At 38.7% G+C, this 24,860-nt stretch overlaps 1 protein-coding gene across 19 annotated transcripts in view; it reads right to left on the bottom strand.

The window, feature by feature from the left end:
• ARID1B (AT-rich interaction domain 1B) overlaps positions 1–24,860 on the bottom strand; it is a 351,760-nt gene that overhangs the window by 270,311 nt on the left and 56,589 nt on the right. For 18 of the 19 annotated variants that reach the window (XM_083607913.1, XM_083607919.1, XM_083607914.1 and 15 more), the window contains one exon: positions 4,282–4,419. In XM_083607913.1, coding sequence (XP_083464039.1) covers positions 4,282–4,419 — 138 coding nt within the window. Of the gene's footprint in view, positions 1–4,281; positions 4,420–21,025; positions 21,051–24,860 lie in introns of those variants that run through there. The other variant, XM_083607911.1, reaches the window with a different exon arrangement.

The raw sequence follows: 24,860 nt of genomic DNA, 5'->3' as shown, positions 1-24,860 counted from the left end.
GCTCCCTCGGCCAATAAAGCGAGATGAGCGCCGCAACCCCAGAGTCGGCCACGACTGGACCTAATGGTCAGAGGTCCCTTTACCTTATGTGACTAGCTGCATGTGGATGGACATGTACACTTGAAAGCACATTCCACTAAAATCAATGTACCATAGACAAACTGCATCCACACTCAGTTGCACATTTGAATGTGTTTCTGAACGTGCATCCGATTTATGTGCATGGCTCCCAAATCTATGAAGTTTGAATACGGTAAGAAAGGCAGTGAACATGGAACTCCTTAGCTGAATCAGGATGACTATAAACTCAAATGTGTGAAGAATCCTCGCCGTCTGGTGTGCTCTAGTCCCAATGCAAATTGGTTACCTGCCCTTTAAACTGCAGTTTCCAAACTTGCTGAGTATTGAAAAGAAAGTAAGCCAAAGGTGATTTGACAAGGTGAAAATTATCATTAGGAATTTGTTTAATCCCAAGAGATGTTCAATGTCTTTTGCTAAATATGAAAACTTGCTAACTGAAAAGAGAGAAGGGAAAGAAAGAAAAAGAAAGAAAGAAAGAAAGAAAGAAAGAAAGAAAGAAAGAAAGAAGAAAAGAAAAGAAAAGAAAAGAAAAGAAAAGAAAAGAAAAGAAAAGAAAAGAAAAGAAGAGGATGGGTCAGGTTGCTCTAACATTTGCTTTTATATACATTATCTTTTTTATGTTTGCTCTTAAATGCAGTCAGAAGTCAGTAACCTACACAGGAAACCTCAGCTGCTGAATGTGTTTTAGAAATGTTTAGGCAAACCAGTATTCATATAGTAAAAGCCGCTATCTGAGCTTCAGAATCTATGTTTATATACAGTAATATTTAATTCCTTTTAATAGAATAACTCCAACCCCCAGTGAAACACTATACAAGTCTCTTCATAAGGAAGTTCCGCTGAGTTCAATGCTGCTTACTCACAGGTAAGTGTATATAAGACTACAGTCTAAACGTATTTATTTTATTATGCACAACAACTAAAAGCCAGAAAGGCTTGGTGTCCTGCAGCAGCCCACCAAACACCAAACAGAATTCTGCTTGTAGCTTACAGCTATACATACGTAAAAAATAAAATCAAAAGGGCAGTAGGTTAAGCAGTTTTATAATAGCTTCCAATTGTAGGCCACTGCATGCAACGCCCAATGCACTCTGCGACAAGTCTGACCTAATTCTAGCCTGAGCAGCACAGTGAAAATGCAGTTGCTGCTTCAGGAAAGTCTAGAAAGTTACTGTTGTTTTAAAACATATTATTCAAAAACACCTGATAGTGCAACAATTCCCTAAGATAATCTGCAAATAATTAGAATAATACGACCATGAAGTTATTATTATTACTTCCAATTCGCTTTTTATTATTTTAATGAAAACAGACTTGCTAGCTGAACGTTTTGGTCATTGTTCATTCCCCGAGTTGGCAAGGCTCATTTAATAAGTGCAAGAAACCAAGCCTTTGGTGTCACAGGTCCAGGATTAATGCAGGCACCTTCTGTTTCAACTTCTAAATGCCAGCTGAAAACTTTCATATTCCATGAGGCCTATGCAGACAATGAAGAATACAATACAGGCGGCAATCATTTTGCATGCAGTTCAAGCCTACGAGAAAAACATCTGCAATTTTCAAAATGAAAAAAAAAAAGAAATTTTTTTTATAGCCACTTAGTGGTGGCTATAACTTGAAAATCACCATTAATTTTTCAAATTGGGAATTGGGAAATGTATGATCCAAGTTTGTATCTTGTGTTTTAAGTAAACAAAATGTGCGTTTTCCATGTACACGATCTTGAGATCCTTGGAAGATAAAAGGTGGTAAATAAATGTAATAAATAAATAAATACTGTATACTATTGATGTTCCCCTGGTGAATTTAAACAAACCACAAATGCACATTCAATTGTTTTCATATACAAAACTAGCAAGTTTGGACACATTCAGCCATTTGGATAAGTGTTCAAACCTCCCCTCTAAACTTTATATATTTGAAACTCCAATGTGAGAGGGGAAAAACATTTTGTTCCTCTACGTGGAATATTCACATTCACTCATCCATGTATTCGGGTACAGCTTTTAATTGAACAGCACAAGCATACGACCCACTTTCTGGAATTTATGGCTGCAAAAATGGGTTTGAAAACAGGTAGGAAATGCATAGTAGTGGATAGCACTGGACTGACCTCTCTGCCACCTTACCCCACCACCTCTCCAGCAACACAACTGGATGGAGGTCAGGTGAGCAGTCCTACCATAACTTTACAGAAATTCTTTTAAGAAGAAAGAACAATAAAACTTTGTAGCTTCCTTAGAAAATAGGGACACTGAAATGACTTCTTTTATTAAGTTTTAATGCTATTCTTATTTAAACAAAACATTTTTGCAACAGTGTCTGTCGTTTCACCTACCAATTAAACGACACCACACACACAAGTTCTACAAGGCCATTAGGGGAACCTGAAATTCAGCAGCTCAGTTTTGCTACAATGCAAAAGGATACTGACTGAATTCATTTCGGTTTCACTTTTCCTGTCTGATTGCTTCTTTTTCCAGACTGTCCTTAAGCTGTGGTTACTCCTGGGACTATATTGGAATACAGCCTACCATCATAGTTACCTGAACTAAGAACAACAAAATCTCTCCACTACAACGTACTTCTTGTTTGTAAGCCTAAAGTGCATAGCACTCTGAGCCACCTTTTCACCTCTACTGAACTTAAGTTATTTTATAAATAAAACCCACTTTTTTATTTGGACATGAACACATAAATGCTGTCTTGTTCCTATTACCATCCATTAAAATAAATGTTTGGTTTGGATAGCATAACTGGATATAACCACAGAATAGTAGCTAGATGGAATATTCCCATTTTAGCACCTCTAACCTGCAACACAGAGTTGAGACTGCAATTCCATACACACCTGCAATTCAGTAGCACTTTCCTAGGAGTATCCTTCAATTTCCACAAGTTCCATGTGAGTATCTACTGTGTCAAGTCAGCAGTACATAAACTTTTTAACTGCTAAATAATAAACCCTAAAATACATTGAAATATGCATACTTCAGATAATATCAGCTTTTGCTATCTGAGATTAAAAATCTAACCCCACCTTGCATGCTAGTCCCTCCCACAAATTTGTGATGCACACAACTCCAGCTGTTGATAATGCATACTCTATTAATTTGTAAACATTGCGCTCCCCCTCCACAATTTGAACAGACTACGATAAGTTTTCAAAAGCCAAAATCACTGCGTTTTACAGAACAGAATGCACATACATGATCACTTGGGGAGGGTGGGATATAAATAAAAATTTATTATTATTATTATTATTATTATTATTATTATTATTATTATTATTATTACATTGTTCTCAGTCAGAGGCTCTCAGCTGGTGGATCACAGCAAGTTGACCTAAGCAATTTCTGCCAGCTGTGACTCATTTAAGTTTACCGTGTGAGAAGTAGAAAAGAGTCATCTGCTTAGGACTTGTTGTAGCTCAGGCACGTCCAACAGGTAGATCGTGCTCTACCGTAAGATCACTGGACATCCGTGGTAGATCACTGGTAGATCACTGGCTCCCCACAAAGAAGCTGAACAACTTTGGCTCCCCTAAAAGAAGCTCAACATTTTTGCCCTGCACCCCCCAAAAATGGGACTTCCTTCCTCCCTAAAAAAAGCTCAGCAACTGTGATCTGAACCCCAAAAAACAGGGCTTTCCTTCCTATAAAATGCTCAACAACTTTGACCTGAACCCCCCAAAAGGGGGTAGATCACTGCCAGTTTTTAACTCTGTGAGTAGATCGCAGTCTCTTTGGGAATTGGCCACCCCTGTTGTAGCTGATTTGTTTTCTACAAACAATCCTGATCTATCTATGGAACTCTATAGCGGCAGCAGAACTGGCTGAATATGTGATGCTTGCTAAATATTTTATTTCATCAGACATTTTAAGCAAGGTTTGTAGTAGTAGTAGTAGTAGTAGTAGTAGTAGTAGTATGAACCTTCTATATATAACTTGTAGAAAGGTAGAGAAAATAACAGAATATATTCTGCCAATCCTATCTCAAAATAAGAGAGGCCCAAGAAGCTTGATTTTAATCCTAGAATATCTTACTCCTGCTAAAAATCAAGGCAAATCAGATGCTACAATTTAAAATGGAGACAGCTGGAACAACTGGGTTAAGTTATTAAAATAGTAGCTCAAATATGTCAATCTCTTACATAACATTTTGAAAATGCGTCAATGTGAGATCAAGAGTTGGGCTTACCTGCTGTGTCTGGTACCTCTGTTGGGCCTGGGACAGATACTGGGCCTGGGACGGCAGATGCTGAGGTTGTGGCTGCTGGTTGTAATATGGCTGTTGGCAGTAACCGCTTACACCTTGCGGACCATACTGAGGAGGCATCTGTTAGGGGGTGGGAAACCAAACTCTTATAAATTGAGGAAATAAATAAAATTTAAATGTGCACTCCTAATCCCCTTTATACTGACAGAATGCTAACAGAGTTCAAATAATTCTTAAAACACCCATATACAGTGATGGGAATGTCTGTTTCAATGTGACTTCCAAATAAACAAGCCATTCTAGGAAGTGGGGAGAGGCAGAGAGAAAGAATTAACTCTTAAGTGTTAAAGCATGGCTGTCCTTTACTACAACCATAACTCTATTTCAATCACCCGCTGTTCAATTTCTTCTCCAGCAATGGTTTTACAAAATCAGATTCTTCTGTCTGGAACATCCAAACAACCAATTATCAATGTTTGCCAATGGAGCTCATAATTTGAACAGTCCATAATCTTTACACAGTAAGGCTCAGGGTGAATTCTATGGGCTTACAAGACTAAGATCTTCTTAACTTTGATAAAGGAACTGGATCAGGCTCCAGAAAATAATTGTCCACCCCTCTCCCTGTTCTGAAGCCTTTGCCTGCATCTTTGTATAGTCAAGAGGGCACTGGAGTGAGTAAGGGATAGACTGGCTTCTACAGAGCAGACATCGCTTGCTAGCAAACAAAACATGCATTCTAGAAGGAACTAAGTGACCAGAATGGAAAGCAAAGAAAAGGAAATGAAAATATCTAGTGATAAATGGGAAAAAGGGGGAAGTGATTCAATCATCAAGACAGTAAAAGGTGTGAAAAGTTTAGGAAGATATCAGAGCAACTGAATTCGCCTTTGTATACTCTCTGCTAGAGATGTCAGGACAGATACCAGGCCTCAATCATTTATTTTGGGGAGGATATACAGAGTATTAATTCTAAATGTGATATTAACTTAATCCAGAAATGAGATATTCAGATTTGTGTGTAATGTCATATTACTCAGGAGGGTGAAAATCCTATTAGTGAAGAGTTCCAAAACAGCTCTCAAACTGGATAAAAGGACAATAAAATGAGAAATGGGAATCAGTATAAATAAATGTAAAATGATGCACACTGAAGAAGTATATTTCAGTCTCATATGTACGCTGAGGAGATATCAATTGTCAGTGGCTTTCCATGAGAGAGATTTTTCGGTTGTAGTGGATAACTCAACGAAAAGACCAATTCAACATGTGGAAGCAGCAAAAAGGCAAATTCTGTGTTAGAGATAGTTAGTTAAGGGTCTTATGCATGTTTCATTACTGCAAAGTATGCAATAGCTTCCCTGTTCCATTTTCACTCCCCCCCCCCAAAAAAATAGCAGATTGGCCAATAGTTATATTTAAAATAAATGCAAACATTAGTTTCAGTAAACCCACTGTTACCCCTGAAGTCTGGTCATGGGTTGCAAAATTTATTGTGTATGGTAAAACCTCATCATATACACACAGTTTGTAAGATGTAATCACCTCTATCACATGTGAATAACCTCTGGATAACCACATGCAGTCCTCCACTTCCAAGCAGAAGACAGAGAAAGGAAGAGTAAATGGATGATGAATGAAATGAAGGGTACAGAGGTTTGGGGGAGAGAAAGAATAGATGGTGGAAGGGAGGACAGAGGCAGAGGAGTGTCTGACCCACTTTGTTCTGACCACCACTCTATTGTTCGTGACCGATTACTTTCTGTCAAGGAAGTGTGAACCTAAAAGGTTGTTCAGCCCCTGACCTATATGATTTGAATTATTTAATTAAATCCGTGACTTAATTATTAGATGCATTTGTAATAGAATATGCATAAATATGCAAGTACTGTTTAGACACATACAAAATGAAATGTTCAAGATATGACAAATACATAATGTGAAATGTTGCCAAATCATCGTAAATGTTGTATTTGCAGACTATTCAGCTGTGCAACAAACACAATATACTAGTATCATTTTTGCAGATATCTATAATGTGGAACAGCAGTTTCATTTTTGTGTCATCATATTTTTGATGTACTGAGATTTTGAATAAGTTCGCTAGTCTTCACAGTGAGAGCCAAATAAATAAGTCTACTACAACAAAGCAGTCAATCATTTCTAAGAAAATGTAATCTCCCCTTCCATGAAAACACAACACGATTTCATTGTCATGAATTGATAAAAACTGTCTGCCACAAACACTAGATGTCATTATAAACTGTTTCCTTTTCTGATGGAAATAAACCTAATACATGTTCATGTGCGCAAACACAAATATATCTATGTTTAAAATATGGCTGATTCCAGTTGAGCTTAAAAATTGAGCTTCCTCTTTAGAATATATAATTAATTCTATCCTGCACTTTTGATCCTCCCAAAACTGATATGCAACCAGGAAGAATTGTTCTGATACACAGTGATGTTTACTCTTTTCTTTACCCAATAGTCTGAAGCTTGTAAAGTTACTTTGAACTGCAACCTTCAATACGGCAGACTCTCATATATAAATCAACTCTCCTCATATGAACCAACCTAGACCCTGCGATCATCATCTTCAGTGCCTCCTCCACAAGAGGTCTAGAGGGTGGGAACACAAGAATGGGCCTTTTCTGCAATGGCTCCCTGCTTGTGGACCATTCTCCCCAGGGAACTTGGCATCTTCACTACATATCTTTAGGCGCAAGACAAAAACATTCCTCTTCTCCAGGCCTTTGGCTAATTGAACAATCTATGGCCTTTTAAACTGGGGGGGGGTGTTTTTGTTTGTTACTATGCTATGTATTTTTATGTTTTTATCTTGTAAACCACCCTGTGGTCTTTTGGTGAGGGGCAGTACAGAAAATTAATTAATTAATGACAACCAATCAATAGTTATTAACAAATACGCTGCCTTGCAATAAAAAAAAATGGTCAACGTGGCTTACAAATCTTCAGTTAAAACAGCATAAACAAATTGTACTTAATGAAAAATGGAAGCCTTCTCTCCATTGGAGGGGAAGCTGTTTAATAGCATGGTTAAGGAAAGAGGAGTGGGTGGCTCATTTAATAAAAAAAGAAATCAGATAAAATGCCTTTGCAGTGGGGGCAGTCCCTGCAAATGCCATTATTATTATTATCTTGCATACTGAATATTCCACCTGTAACTCCAGTTCTATGAAGACCAGAAGACTGGTGCTCTGCTTCCTATTCGCTCTAAAAGGGTGACACTGGTAAAGGGCCTGAGGTACAGCCTTCTCAGCCAAATGCCCCTTAGGCAAAAAAAGGAACATATATTACACCAGGTTTTTATTAAACAATAATAATGATTATTCAGTGTTATTCTGACTGTTGCTATTTATGTCTGTTTTGGTTTTATTCTGTGGGTTTAGAACTGCTAATTATTCCCCTTTTTTAGCTGGTCTGGGCTTCTAAATGGAAATAAAAAGTGAGGTTAACAGTTTATGAATAAATAAAATAAACTGCAATTTTATTTATCTTTCAATAGTTTTGTTTGTTTTCTCTCTCTAACCCCACTGCATGCACTTTTTTAACTGCTAGAAACTGTTGCACTCAGATGCTTGAGAGGTGGTCTAGAGAAGGCATTAAGAGACTGAGCTATAAATCAGGAAGTTCCCAGTTTGAATTTTGACTCTGCTTGAACATATTGCTGGCATCTCCCCATCTGCCTCATGTAGTCTGATTTGCATTGTAAAAATAACAAGGTAGTGTACAAAATAAAGCCAATGCACTTAAAGAACAGATATCCCACACAGTCAGTACTAAGAATCAGTGCCTGGGGATGTCCGTATGAACAGGTAATAAAATAATAGTGATCTGCATTACAATATTGTTGTAAGGATTGCAACAAGATACTGAACGTGACATACTTTCAACATTTGAAAGCTCTGTATTATTCAGCTATTTGTCTATCTCACTTCAACAGTTATTATTAATAGGATCTTATTTAATATTACCAATATCTATATAGTACTCTGTCTTCATTTTCTTAAAATAATGTGAACAGAAAAAATGACACTATATCTAATAAAGCAGCTAGCTAATATTAGACTATTTATTCTCTTTAAAAGCTATATCTAGCCCCACAGGTACTACTTCAATAAAAGTAATCTATAAATCTATTATTATTCTCTTCAAAAAAACAGCAATTAAGGCCCAATAAAGAGCATTTCCTGAGGATGAATGACGAATTGCCCTTAGTTACTTACAGTCATTGGTTATCAAGTCCTCCCAGATGTTTATTGAATCTAATAAAGATCTTCTTTATTATTACATTAAAAACATTTCTCCTTAGAAACTGAATGCTTTTCTGGGTCAAAATAAGATTTGAGTATAGATTTAAATCTCTGAAAATCAAAGAACCTGGAGGAATGATCTTATGTGTTTTCTAATTTATATTTAATTTTCTACAACGCAATCCTAAAAAACACTCTTAATTAAGAGGCTTAGTTGGGAGGTAATAACTATTTTTGAGAGGGGGAAAAGGTTTGCAATTAATCCAGGAATTAATACATACTTCCACTTTTCCCCCCCCTACTGATGGGAAGTAAACTATTAATTCTCCTGTCTGGATTTTGTTCTGGAACTTGATCTGGCACTTCTGATATTTTCTACACAGATAATGGTAGAAGCAGCAGGTATCAGTTGAGAAAAAATATGGCAGCACTAAACTCTGCTGCTTTCAGTAATACAGTGGTACCTCGGGTTACAGACGCTTCAGGTTACAGACTCCACTAACCCAGAAATAGTACCTCGGGTTAAGAACTTTGCTTTAGGATGAGAACAGAAAAAGTGCTCCGGCGGTCCGGCGGCAGCAGGAGGCCCCATTAGCTAAAGTGGTGCTTCAGGTTAAGAACAGTTTCAGGTTAAGAACGGATCTCCAGAACAAATTAAGTACTTAACCCGGGGTACCACTGCAGAGGCATCTATGCAGTTATGAACATGGGGAGCGGCCTTATAATTAGTCAGACCTAGCTCAGTATTGTCCACACTGATTGGCAATGGGTCTCTAGGGTTTGAGGCAGCAGACATTTCCAGCCCCACCTGGAGATGCCTGGGATCAAACCTGGGACCTTCTGATAGCAGCCCCCACCTCCCCCAGTTAGCGTTGAATGTTAGAAGTACTGTATCTGGCAAAGAATGCCAGCTCTCTCTAGGATTGAAACAGGTAATGTGCTGCATCAAATATTCTTCACAAACACTTCCTGGTTAAGGTCACAACAAGAATGCAAAGATTACTTTTAACATTTTTGAGAAACTTCAAAATACTGAGAACTGAAACAAGTAATTCAAATGGCAATTCTGTGAAAAATAAATTTAGAATTGCATTTTTTTTATTCTGTTTAGCAAACACCCCCATCCCAGAATAGATCTGTCCAAGTAGGCAAATACAAAACAGGGAAGTTTGTACAGTATATGAAAACAACACACATTATAAGCTTGAAAGTAGAAAGCTGGAGATGGGCGGGAGGACTGTCTCTTCTTTGACCCTAACTGTCTTCCCATCCTGCAAGTCCCTTTGCCAGAAATCACTTCATTGCTCTACACACAGAATTCAAATGTCAGGACAGAGGGGACCATAAACGCATTTGATGCAAAAGATGAATGCACACTGAACTTTTTAAAAATGTGACAAATAACTGTGGGGCTTTGTTCACTTACAAAGCAACAATGTAATGAATTTAAATTATCTAGCTTGAGGACTAGCAATATAAACATAGTATATGTGGGGAAAACAGTGTCTACTTTTTGTTTAGCAACTTGGTAAAATTATAAATATTCTTTTCATCCATGCATCTGTGTAGCACAGGGCCCTCCCCATTCAGCATGTTGCTCATCTTGTTTGTGGTTCTTCTTTTTAATACATGCATTGGCTAAGCACTTGGAATATGCACTTGCACTCAAAATAAAAGGTTTCATTCTCAATTACAGCCAGTGTTGAACTATTTTATAAGTGTACACAAAAATTAACACTCAAGTGTATAATTGTAGTTTTATGCTCAACTGCCCAATTATGTACTTTAAAGCACGTTCAAAGGAGCCATTGAGGGCATTCAGTACCTCAGATCCATAAAGTCTACAGAGTACCTTCTAACAAGACAGCTGCATAAAGAGGAATATTCCAAGCTATAAAACAAACAAAATGCTAAAGTTTCATTCAAACAAACATGAAACTGAAGGAAAGGAGATTTCATAATGCTAGCAAGTAAGGAACTAGATCTGCAGGAGTTTGTGAGAAGTCTCTTTAACAATAAAAAAACTATTATTATTATTATTATTATTATTATTATTATTATTATTATTCCCCAGCCACTCTGGGTAGCTTACAGCACATAAAAATTGTAAAACATTAGAAAATTCCCAATGCAGTCTTCAGATGACTTTCACCCCAGCACCTAAAAAGCTAAGGTACAATATAGATTTTTCTGTGCACAGCTTGGAAGCAGTGGCTGGATGGTTTTGTGGGAGCCGATTGAAACTAAATCGAAGACAGAGGTCCTATGGCTAGGTCAGGATGGCATGGGGATGAGAGACCAACTCCCTTCTCTTGCGGGGGCCCAATTAGTGCCATTGCCTCCTGTTAAGAGTTTGGGTGTAATCCTTGACGCCTCCCTTTCCATGGAGGCGCAGGTTACAGCAACAGCCAAGGCGACATTTTTCCACCTTCACCGCATCAAGCAGTTTGTCCCTTACCTTTCCTGCCCCGACCTGGCCACAGTGATCCATGCGACGGTCACCTCCAGGCTTGACTACTGTAATTCGCTCTACGCGGGGCTGCCCTTGAAGCTGTCCCAGAAACTCCAGTGGGTGCAGAATGCTGCAGCGAGGCTCCTCACGGGGTCTCTGCCATGGGAGCATATTCACCCAGTGCTTTTCAAGCTGCACTGGCTCCCGGTGGAGTACAGGGTCAGATTTAAGGTGCTGCTTTTGACCTTTAAAGCCCTTCACGGCCTAGGACCCTCGTACCTACGGGACCGCCTCTCCTGGTATGCCCCACGGAGAGCCTCAAGGTCCATAAATAACAACACCCTAGTGGTCCCAGGCCCTAAGGAAGTTAGATTGGCTTCAACCAGAGCCAGGGCCTTTTCAACTCTGGCTCCGGCCTGGTGGAACGCTCTGCCTCATGAGACCAGGGCCCTGCAGGATCTGATTTATTTCCACAGGGCCTGTAAGACAGAGTTGTTCTGCCTGGCCTTTGGCTTGGAGCCAATTTGATTCCCTCCCTCCCTCTCTTTCTTTTTTCTTTTCCTTCTCCTCCTGCGATGAGGCTACATTTTAATATTTTAATGTTCCATTATTTTAATGTTGTATTTTATTTTTGTTTTTAAGTTGTAATCATTCATCTTGTTTTTATTATTGCTTGTAAACCGCTCTGAGCCCGGCCTTGGCTGGGGAGGGCAGGGTATAAATAAATTATTATTATTATTATTATTATTATTATTATTATTATTATTATTATTATTGACTCCTTCTGTGAATAGAATGCACTGCCTTGGCTAACACATAATTTCTCCAAATATTTATAGAGGTCATCATCATCATTTAGAATCACTATTACTTCCAACATTAGCAACATACCAGACCTTTCAAATTACCTATTTCCTATAATTTATGCAGTGTTCCTAAACACCGGAAACACAGCGAGACAGTGTCAATATGTTTTAGAAGTGATACCTTGAAATATATTACATTTTCACAGGATGAAAATACCACTTAAAGAACTTCCCCCTAGGAAAACCTCCATACCAGCTGATCTGTGTTAGGGTTCTGAGCAAAGATTCAGACAACTTAAAGAAAGATGCTATTACCTCACTAAATCTGGGTATGAGGCCTGAAGGTAGTGGGATCAGGGAGCTCATGGAATTTCAATGAATTGGCTGTGCCTATGTGCCCACAAAGTCCTGACCTTGCTGCCATCCTGCCCCATGCTAGTACAGTGGTACCTCAGGTTACATACGCTTCAGGTTACATACGCTTCAGGTTACAGACTCCACTAACCCAGAAATAGTACCTCAGGTTAAGAACTTTGCTTCAGGATGAGAACAGAAATCGTGCTCTGGCAGTGCAGCGGCAGCAGGAGGCCCCATTAGCTAAAGTGGTGCTTCAGGTTAAGAACAGTTTCAGGTTAAGAACAGACCTCCGAAAAGAATTAAGTACTTAACCCGAGGTACCGCTGTAAGGAGTAGTAATGCTGCTGTCAGGATGACAGCAACAGGTCACACTGCCCCACCACTAACCACTACTGGACACTTTTGAAGATTAGCAGAAAAGTAATGAAGGAGCCAACCTGTCCAACAAGGAACCCGGGAACAGCAACCCAGACCACCAAATCAGCCAATCTCAGCCCCCCTCTAGCTGCCCAAATCCCATGTTCTTCACTGGGAAAGTCTTCAGGACCTGTGCCACATGTGAGAACAGGTGATCTGCTAGGAAAGTGTCCAGGTCCTGTAAAATCTGTATCCAACCAATTGCATTGCCTTAACTTGGGTGACCAGACTGAAACTTGGCACAGTCCAGCATGGATCCTTGCCATCAATGACCACTGCCTGTTTGCTCTTGTGCTTGTCCTGACCCCAGTCCTGGTGAACTCTGCCCAGCCAATACAGGACAGCTTGTGCCTCACATTTTCCACAACCAAATCATGCAATATACAAATTTATTTATTTATTTATTTAAAGCATTTGTATGCCTTCCCATAACATAAAAGTTCTCTGCGTGACTTGCAGAAATCATAAAGCAAACATACTAGCCTTTATCAGCTTTAAGAGACCAGGGGCAACAGTTTCATGAAGTTTCAGATCCCAGCACATCCCTCAGAATATGACAATAGCCAATATTATATATAGTGGTACCTCATTTTACAAACACCTCGGGTTACAAACACTTCGGGTTACAGACTCCACTAACCTGGAAGTAGTACCGCAGGGCAAGAACTTTACCTCAGGATGAGAACAGAAATCGCATGGCAGCGGGCGGCCCCATTAGCTAAAGTGGTTACTCAGGTTAAGAACAGTTTCAGGTTAAGAATGGACCTCCAGAACAAATTAGGTTTAGGGCTCAGACATAACACACTCAACTGTGGTCAATGAAAAATGGAAGTAAAAGCGTCTGATCTCCACCACGAAGCTGCACCAGAGAAAATGGAACTGGGTGAGATCAAGCCTCACTGTGGCTCATTTCAACAACAATATATAGTGCTCTTTTACACTATGGAGGTAAATAATATATGAATGATTTATCATGTAAGAGTTTTTAGATCTTTAAAAATTAATTTTTACTATTTTTTTTGAAGGCAGTTTATGAAGGAGGTGGGGAACAGTTCACTCATTCACTGACTTGTATGTATACGAGTAATTTCATATGTTCCACTGCCACTTTGTCAAGTGATGGGAAGTCAATGGAGATATATGCACACGTAGACCGTTTTCTGACCATATGTTAGATATTTTCCCTACAAGGAAAAGTAACAATCATAGCAGCCAGCTAGGAGCCAAGGTCCCTTCAGCCGCCCCAGTAAAGTATTTGAGCCCCCCCACTAGTTGGTGGGCACTGCAATTCAAATGGTGTGCCCATATTTTATTCAACCTGACACCCCTGGCAACAATTAAGATTCCCTGTGGTTTATTCTCAGTCTTCAAAACTGTTCTGATTGCTTCCATGTCCTATCATAAATACTTGCTTATTTTTCAAAAGAAATAAAAAAATGCACACAGGTTTCATCCATTGCCCTCAGCTAAAGATTCTTACACACAGAATTGGTCTGTAGGCCATAGGTGTGCACAAGAATATCCTCCACTGAACAGATGGTTAAGCACTGCCAGCTTTGTCAGCTTTTGGAGAAATCAGGAGGTACACATATAATATCAAGCTCCTTTCCACCCCAAAAATGAACAGAACTCTCATATACCAAACAGTGCCTGCCATCTCATTCAGTGTCAAAGCACCCACATATAACACAGAAAGACTGGAAGTTGTCCTAAACCAGGTCAGACGGTTGATCTATTTTGCCTAGTATTGTCTATGCTAATGGGCAGCAGATCTTTCCCACAACCTGCTACCTGGAGATGCTGCATTTTGAACCTGTGACGTTCTGTATACAAAATATATGACCCACCGTTGAGCTATATCTTCTCCAAAGATTCAGCATCCTTCATCATATACACAGTGCTTGACCACAAGATCTGTATGCGTAGCCTTAACTTTGTACCCTTGGGCAGTAGACTTGGTCATACATGTGTCAATACAGCTTCATTAATTTTAACAGTTCAGGTGCCTCTCTGAATATTAATCACATTTTCTTCTCTCTAAGAATCACAAAATGTGAGTAATTGCAATGAGCAATGTTCTGTCATATTTCACATAATGAACACAACTGTATTACTGAGAGAGAGAGAGAGAGAGAGAGAGAGAGAGAGAGAGAGAGAGAGAGAGAAATAGTTATATTATGTACACACAGAATCAAATGACACATACTAATGGTTAATTAAGGAACTACCTATAACAATGACATCATTTACACAACTCAGCAGAAAACAGGAGAATGTCCATCGGTATTCTTAAATAACAGAGGGAAGGAAGAAACAGAGAAACAGTTCTGTAGGAATCGCTATCTATTTTGGAGGAAACCACTTGCCTAGCTACTCTACTAGCCAGAAGTTTAATAGCAATCTATTACTATGAAGAACGTAAGAGGAAGGGAGTGATTCAATCAGTTCCTATATAAGTCCAGCTGCCAAACTGGATGCGCCAAAGAGGAGTGTTAGGGAGTTTTATAAAGATAACCTCTGCTGAGACTGCATTGTCAGCTTTGCAACCTTCTGGCTGGGACATGTGTTGTGAATGCTGAGCCAGTGATGCTAAAAAGAATAAAAGCATAGAAAATAATCGGGCCAGATTTCTGAACCAACCGCGCAACCTCATTCTATGCATATTTACTTGAAAATCTGAGTTTTGTTAAACTTTTTTGCAAGAAAACATGCAAAAGTTTGCAGTTCAGGTTATCAGAGACAAACAAAAGCTAAATCTGCAAAACAAACCTGTGTGACTAGGATATTTATTGATAAGCTGAAGTTGCCTCAAACTACCACAATCTCAGAAAGCATTTAAGGCACACTATAGTATAGCAATGTTGAGAAATGTTCTCTTTTTTAAACTAAAGCTTGACATTTTATGCAGAATATATTCCTTAGCTTAGCATTTTGTACATGGTGTGCTTTTGAGTTCTAAAATCATCTTAAATCTCTCTCCTCCAGAGGCCAATTCTTGAAGTAGTGGCCTGCACACTTTTCTTAATAAAGGCAAGAAAGGTTTTGCCCAGGAAAGAACTGAACGATGTGCTCATTTTTAGCTGCTTGGATGTAGCCATCTTTATATGGTCTCTGTTATTACTACATGTATTTTTACTGATAAGGACAATTATCTGTAGTTCAGTCAAACCAAGTTCAAAAACATGATCACTGCACTTGACTGTTGTTGTTCATTGGGCTGAATGTAGCTAAAGCACAAAATGTGAACGTTTCATTGTGATCCTTTTATTATGTGTGGGGAACCTCCAGGTGTTCTCATACTACAATTCTCATTATGTCTGGCCAATGACCATACTTGCTAAGGCTAATTCTTACATCCCCATAATCTAAAATCTAACCTGCCCTAGTCTTTCCCAGCCCTTGAATTTGTAGCAGAAAAAGCAAAGTCATTAGGCACGAGAAGAGCAAGCTAGTTAGCAGTGGACTAATCCTTGCAATCCATGGGGCCCAAAATCTTTGTTAAGAGACTGCAATCAAGTATGCTCATAGCAATGCACAGATTTGCACCAATGCTGTTGAGAGCAAAAGTATAACAACAGAGGAATTATTTTTATAAGCAATGACCCAACATAAAAACCTTTGTACTAAATTTTGAAGAAGTTTAGAACACCCCCAGAAAAATGTTTGAAATACACTCTCCCAGCTGCAATGCTCACCACAGTGGCACTCACTTGAGGGTCACTGCACACTTGACTGACTTATTTTTTTAAAATGATATGCCGATTAACTACAATCATCTCTAAGCAGCATACAAGTAATAAAACACAGAAAAGTTAAAATTAAAATACCTGTTGGAATAAAAAAGTCTGCAGTAGGTGCTGGAAGTTAGGTGTTGGCTAGAAATGTGGAAGATTTTGGGGGAGAGGAAGAAGTAAATAGCCAAGGAAGGGTTAAGCCAGCCATAGGCAAACTCGGCCCTCCAGATGTTTTGGGACAACTCCCATCATCCCTGACCACTGGTCCTGTTAGCTAGGGATGGTGGGAGTTGTCCCAAAACATCTGGAGGGCCGAGTTTGCCTATGCCTGGGTTAAGCACTCAGTTCCCTTCTCTGAGGCACCTTACCACTGAAGGCATTCTACATGCGGAAGATACCATCTCAGCTTTAATACAAATGGCTGCTATATAAAGTGTCAGCACCTCAGACTTCAGATTTACTGCTTAACATGGTATTAACATATATTTTTGTATGGAAAATGGAAATTAAACCTGCTTATAGCAAGCAGATAAAACAATCACATATATTCATCAACATTACTGAAGTAGGCAAGAGAAACAAGCTCTTTCCTGTTCTTTTTATGAGACACGTATAAGGTTTTCTTGCTATTTATGTAAGAACGAGTGTCAGAAGACATCGAAATTCTCGCCTGTGTGCTCTTAGCAACTTTTTTTTTTACGCTGTCAGTCAATCCTGTGTTATCAAGTGCGAAAGTAGAACATGCAGTTATGATTAGAAAGCATCAAGTGTTCAACTGTGCTAACAGTTCCTTCTTGATTTATCCTTATTCTCTTATGTGAGTATTCTGACACTCTTGAGGGATAAATTTTATCTATACTATTCTGTCAAATGAATGGCAAGTGAGAAAAGCATCAATTAATTTATCACTGCTAACCGGGAAAGTAAAATAAACACTTTATTTGTGTAGAACCAGATTTCTCTTACACATGTGAGGAAGAAGCAAAAGCCATTATATAAAAGAACGTATCAGAATTTTACTAATTTACAATAAAAACAGGAGATGCAAGCAATAAGGCAAAATGTACATGAAAGAATGAGGTTGTTACTTCCACATATGCTCAGTTCATCTATTTTGACAGGTGTTACCTAGGAAAGACTTCAAAGAATATTATATTTCCCAATTTTTGCACATATCATGGATTATTTGGGGAATGAGACGGAGGAGAACAACTTCCTTCTTGAAAGGCTGCCTCTTTCCCTACAGATCTCCTTGGGTGTTAAAATGGGCAGTATTGGTTCCACCACTCTTAGAGGTTCAGGAGAGGGAATTCCCTTTGGCAGGCCCTAAGTTGTGGAGCTCCCTTCCCACGGATGTGCATCTGCCATCTTCATTTTACATCTGTCAGCAAATGCTGAAGGCACACCTCTTTACCCTGGGCTTTAGACACCAAAGATATGAGTTTTTAGGGTGCACGTTATTTTGGTGGTTGCAAGTTGCTTTAAACTGGTTTTAACATTGTGTTTTAATTGTTGTAACCCACCCTGGAACCTTAGAGTGAAGTGGGGGAGGAGGAGAATATAGACTTCTAAAATTGAAAAATTTGGGTAACACAGAATTTTTATTGCTTTGCTTAGGAAAATATGCTGTTTTCATGTTACCTACATGTCTCTTTTTCTAAAGTGTGCTTTTTAAAATAATAAGTCTAAACTGCCTTTCTACTCAATATGCAAGGTAGGGTAATTTTAAAACACCAATAAAAAAAGAAAGTAACAATAACATTCATACGAAACACTACAGAAATTAAAATTTCACATCTTTAGGCTGCAAATCTAATACTCAAATTCAATGGGCTGAAATACTATAGGATTTGGCCAAAGCCCCACTAATCCAGCATACTGCTCAGCCAAACAGAACAGCTAGACCAGGGTGGATCCATGGACCACACAAGGGATTAGCATACTTAAGGCACATGTCTTACTCTACAGTCGTAACCATTTGCACCAGTATAAAGCAAACATGGATTGAACATCAGATTCACCATTCTTGGGATATTGATCCACATATGTAAGCCATATGCAAATGATTATGCCTTATCATAAAATCTTATTTTGTCTGAATCACTTTGCTATACTTGCCATTAGAGTTTATTTGCCCAAATGTACCTATTTGGCTCGTGTAATTAACAAATGCTTGCTTGTCAACAATTAGTATACGTCCACATTTGAAACTCTAAGTCTAGTTCTGGGGAAACAGGGAGTTTTGCAATGTTGAGCAAGATATGCACCTGTGCCAGTTACCTGAGAAACCGTCATTTATCTATAAGTAATAAAACATTCCCTTTAAAGTGACAATGTTGATCATGAAATCACATTTTAAAATTTTGTGTTCACTACATGCTCTTTCTACTATGAACTTACTTATATGCATGACCATTTGGCAGGAAATCTGCTGTTTGATTCTGTGACCATTTGGGGCTATTAGTTATACGGTATACGACTAGCAATGCGAAATCTCTTACCATAAGCCCTGCTTTGTCAACTAAGTTTATTTGTCTTCCATGTTCTTGTTTCCCATAGCCTCTTAATTGTGAATTTTCAGGGCAAAATTGTCCAGTACTATTGGCCCCTCTTTTTTAGTTGTAAACTAATGTTACCAAACATATGGTATGGCTGATCCTGCAAGAGCTATGCTTAGGGTACTATGGGAATTGTGATCTCACATTACAATTGATGTTTTACCAATTATAATAGGACTCAGTCATTGCCCAGTTCTAAGCTAGCATACAAGCGGTGATAATAGGGGTGTAGGTTAAAGGAGTATCTGAATTTACAAGCGATGAGGTCGCGTGTCACCATGTGTATGTGTGGCACCGGGAAATAAAGAATTACATAGATTCAAACCAGGAGATGGCACAAGAAAGCTGGATAGTCCTTGTGGCTCACAGGGAGACAACCACCCACCCTGGAGACCAAAAGAGGACTTTAGTGAAGGCAGAGAAAACCCTTAGAAATCCAGAGGTGCAACGGAGCTTTGTTTAGGCTGCTCAGCCTTTGGTGTGCATGGTAGCACAACAGCAACTACTGCTTTTCCACAGCCTCCAGAGCTTCGACTCTAGCTGAAGAATGTGCTGTGTGGAAAGAGAGCTGGAGAGCAGGAAAAATGGGTGTTTAGAGGCTTTTAGAGGTGCTCTCCACTTACGCATGGAACGTAACTCCTGCATAAGTGGGGTTACACATGCACTAATCTTTTTCATTCTGGAAGCATAAGTGATACCAATGAATTAATAAAAGATAGCATTATTCTCTCTCTTTTAGCACACACATGCACATACATACAACGTTCACATTTTCATCTAACAGACATTGAAAAGCGTAGAACCCGTATAACAGCCCTGCTGTTCTTCACATCCACTTTAATACAGTGGTACAGAGCACTGACAGAGGAAAATACTGTGCATCACAAAAGTCACTTTTGTTCATGATTGGTGATAGAAGACTGTCTTAGCACAATCATATTTTTGTAGCCATCAAATCACTCAGACAACTGATATTCATATTTTATAAGCAGAGAGCAAAAACATTAAAAAGAAAGAAGGTATATATAAGGGAAAGTGAGTCGTTGCACTTCTGACAAGGCTTAAATCCCAGGAAGCCAGTGTCTGTGAGCCAAGAAAAGGCAATATAATATTTAGGCACATCTAGGAAAATGCTTGTAAATTCTACTGGTCCAATGAACAGAGACACAGTTTTCATAATTTTATCATTGTACTCCATGGCTGACTGATTGTCAGACCAATGCCAAAGCACAAGTTCCCATTTGAGTGACATATGGATTCAACCAACCAGAGAGATGTTAGAACATTAAATACCACAAACAGACAGGACAAGAATACCAAATTAGCACTCCCATAACCATATACGCTAGTAAAGACCTAGGGTTATTCTCTAAATTCTCAAGCCCTTCGCAACATAATAAATGCTACCTTCTCTAGATAAACAGCTTCACACTTCATAAAACTGAAATACATTCTGAGAAACAAAATCTCAGAAGGAATGCTTGGAGAGAAAGACCTTAAGAAGGTGAAAGTGTGGTTTCCAGAATACTGAAATGCACATATTTAGGAGGTAGGGAATTCAATGTAGCTTTCAGCTCTAGCACATGGAAGGAATATTTTTTACCTTCATGGAAAGCCATTCCTGAGAATAAAATATTTTAAGTGTAATGTAAACATTTTAGGCAGTTAAATCTAAAACATGTACAGTATTCCATTTGTTATCCAACATGTTACAGCAGTCTTGATGAAAGGGGAGGAAAGAATTCTTAACATTTCATTTTAACTAGCAACTTTCTAAAGAACATTTAGCTATTTCAGCTTTTTTGCACGTCTGCCGATAGGGGAAGAAAAACTAAAAATGTGTGAATGCTCAGACTTTTGACGTTTCTGAAGCATTAATATCCCTTTTAAAAAAAACCAACAACCTGGATGCATCATGTCATAAAATACAGGTCCCAGTTCTGTTGTTAAAATTCAAAACCAGTTATTTTATAAAAAGTCAAGCCCAATAAATTGTTTAGAAATATATAAACATAAGCTGCTTCTATCCACATTGTATGAAGTATTAAAATACTGACAAGAAATGCCCAACTTAAAGGACAAAATTCAGAAATAATATTAATTAACAACAAAAAGCAGCTTGGACCTCAGGTATCTGAAGGAATGGCTTGCCCTGTATCAGCCTGCTCAGCTTCTTACATCTGCAATGAGACCCTTATTGTTGCATCACCACCCAGGCAAGTTCCTTTAGTAGTGACATCATATGGGCCCTTGTCTATGGTGGTGCCTCGCTTATGGAATGCGGCAACATTACTTACATTTTTGGCACCAGGTTGAACTTAACTGCTATCCCATAAACACCTGGGCAGGAAGCAAATTGGTAGGCTAGAAGTACGACCTGCTCTTATTTAATTTGGGTTGTTATTTTAATTGTTGTTTTAAATAATTGCCAAATTATGTTGTAACCGTTCCATGGATCAAGTGATGAAGGGCAGGTTAAAAATTCACACAGTAAATAAGCAAGCAAGCCTAATATGCCAACAAGAAATAAATAGAAATCTGTCAGCAGTCCTCATCCCAGTTTCAGGGAATCAATATAGCAGTTAAAATGTATTGTGAAGGCAAGGGCAGCATAAAAAGCAAAGCAGTGCTCTATATAACTGCCTAGCATACTTGCTTATGCACTGTCAGATTTTTCACTTGAATATATTCAAATAGGTAACCTGGGATGCACTGACTAACTGTACCGAATCTTACATAAACAAACATCTAATAAAAGGAAACATTTCTAGAGCACAAAGGTTATGCATTCAACACACTTCCAGTGTACTCCTGATGGAATTTTGTTACCAAATTTTTCTGCTGCAAGCAGCAATAATACTTTAAGAATAGCAAATGCATCAAGGATAGTCTGTTCAGTTGACTTTTAAGAAATATATTCTTCTATTTCTTCTTGTAGGGCCTGCCCTCTCTCCTTCTGTAATCTTCATAGAACTCTAACCCGATGGTTGCCATTAATTTGATTCTGAATTGATTCTAGAATGTATTTTAATTAATTGTGCGGTTTTATGTACACTGTGCTATTTCTACCTGTTGTTAGCCGCTCTGAGGGTGGGATACAAATTATTATTATTATTATTATTATTATTATTATTATTATTATACTACACACAGTTTCCCTACTCTAGATGTCTCTGCAGACACATGTTGTTGGCTGTACTATACAATGCCATTTTGTTTTGCTTCTTGTCCCAATATTTCCTTTTTCTTTTTCACTGTATTAAAATAGTAACGAAAGACATGTTAAGAAAAAGATGCATTCCTTGCTGTACAATTTTAATACAAATTCTCTTATCACATTTAACTTGAATTTCCTACTGGGAGAAAAGACAGTAGGGAAGCAAAACATATAGCCCACAATCTAGTGCTGTTTAATGCACCACAGACCCACTGAAATCCTGTGGTGGGTGGGTGTAACTCTTGATAGGTTTCACCAGAATGCAGTGGTGCTGCTAGGCATGGACCTCATGGCTCAAGTCTAGGGCCCTCGAAATGATCACCCAGAGAGCAGCAGATGATAGGGCAGTGGCGAACAAGCCTAACACCGGGCTCTACAAGGCTAATGCTGATGACCACAGCATTCTTTCTTCTTATTCTGGAAAACATTTTACAGCCTAGGACCAGCCAAGTTTTCGCTTCCAAAATTTACTACCGTTTCCCGCAACAACATGGTACTTTTCCCCGAGTTAATGGGTTTACCACCAGTGCAGCAGAAGCAAACCTCACTTTATTCCTGTAGTCATGGGAGTGATGTGATTTAATTGAATTTAAAATGTGGAACTACACATTTTCAGAGCGTACCTTATTTAAATCAGGGTTGATAATTATTTTTTTTATTTGACTTTTTTGCTCTAAGATATCAGGAGTGCAGGCAAAGTTGTAAAGCGTACAATAGCAGGAGGGAGGGAGAAACTAAATATTAATTGCATGTTTTGTAATATAAGTTGCATGCATGGCTAACTAAATGGCACCCCTCCCCAGAAATCTATCTGAAGTTACCTAGCTGCACCAATGTCATAATATAGAAAAATTAGGGGAGTCTCCTTGGGAAGGTTACCCAGAAAGATTTAGGTTCTCTCACTTTTGCCCTAAAGAGTCATTGCTGGTCAGAGTAGACAATATGCGGCTAGATGGACAAATAGTTTAACCATAGTATAACTGTTTGCTTCCTAAGCAATCATCTAGCCATTTATGTACTCAGCGCATTTGCTTATAGTAATGGCATTACCTTCTTAACCTCCTGAAATGTCACTAAATATTATTTTAATTCTTAACAAGCAAAGAAACAAATAAATATTGAGGTTAACTTGCTCCTGAATGTCTAAAAATAATACTAAAGTAGATGTTTTGCAAGATCATTAACTGCAGATTTATTATCACTTAATAAAAATTAACTATGCCGCCTAAGGCATGCTAAAAGGATCAGGCTAAAAATAAAAAAGAGTAAAAGTTATCTTTGCTAATTTCATATAAACACAACCAGAAATTATTTTTTTAAAAAGCTGCCAAGATCATGTTATTTTTGTAAACTGCAGAGGTTTTCTTAAAAGCAAGTGGTATATGTCATGAAATTTTGTTAAAGAAACAAATATATCAGTGTGGTCCACTGAGCAAGTATTTTATAGCAGATGGACTGGTGGACTTGCACCTGGGAGATCTTCACTCTGTCATCAACAGGTACCCACAAAGTCTGGCTTGGCAAAACAGCAATCCATTATTCATGGTTACCACCAACCCTTCCCCACCAACAAATATGTGCCTGCAAATAATTTGGTGGTTGGATGAGCTGGCTGCCAATGTCGCACTAAGGTTCGGGGGGAGAGCAGGAGACTGTCCTGCTCCTGTGTTCTGCAAAAGGCCAGCAGGCAGATGCTATACTTCCCTTGATCAAATAGTTCTCTGCAGTTGAGTGTAGAGGCTTCAGAGAAGACAGCAGTTGAGCTGACATAGTGAAAGCACACAGAGTTATCTGTAAATTGCAGGCAACTCTGGGGACGGGTTGTTGCAAATCTGGGACAGGGGCAGTTAGCAGAAGGACAGTTGCCCCTTGTGACTGGGATTTACAGACTCATGATGGTGAAGCTCACGGGAGGGCCATGGGCTGGGCACTCTCTCTCAGCCTACTTCACAAGATTGTTGCGATGACAAAGACAGAATAACTCCTTATGACCCTGCCCAGCGATGCAGCTAGGTAACTGTTGACCACTGACTTGATGGTCTCACAAGAGTCCCAATCAGACTCCCATGTGTATTAATTCCGTTGTGAAGCACACAGATAACATTTATCTTCCTCCTCCTGCAAACACACTCGCTGGTCATTCCATGTGTTACAACTGGAATATATTCCAAAAAGGGCAAACAAAAAAAAAAAAAAAACAGTTTGCCAGATTGATAACAAAATAATAAATACTCTGAGCCTATGTATTTTGCATTTTAAATTCACATTTCACATGATTCATAGTACCAGCATGACTGCAGGAATAAAATGAAATTTGCTTTCCCTGGAAACAAGCACCTCTTTGTTTTAAAAATAAAAAAAATAATGGATAATAAATGTTTAATGTAAAAATAATAAAGTGTGCATCTGTAACCATATACATGCATGGCTGACCAACCCAACTATATGTATTTCTAATGGGAGGAGAATCCCAGCCTGGTCATGCCAGCTGAACAAGAGGCCTGCTTACCACTATATTTATTTGACCATTTGGTTTGTTGCTGCATGGGTGGTTATTCCTTCCACCAGCACGGAGCTGTGAGACCCTTCATTCCAGCCCAAAAGGCTGGCTGTGATCTAAGAGGGAACCCTCATTGATACATCTTTGATTCCAGCTTTTGTAAGCAAACAAAATTTCCCCTGAGAATTACAAAATGGCGGCAAGGTTATATATAAAGATAAAAATGTCGAGTCACATCAAACT

The sequence above is a fragment of the Podarcis filfolensis genome (genome assembly GCF_964270895.1).
Source record: "Podarcis filfolensis genome assembly, chromosome: 3".
Lineage (NCBI taxonomy): Eukaryota > Metazoa > Chordata > Lepidosauria > Squamata > Lacertidae > Podarcis > Podarcis filfolensis.
The sequence above is the reverse complement of the archived record's forward strand: the minus strand, read 5'-3'. Positions and strand labels throughout refer to the sequence as shown.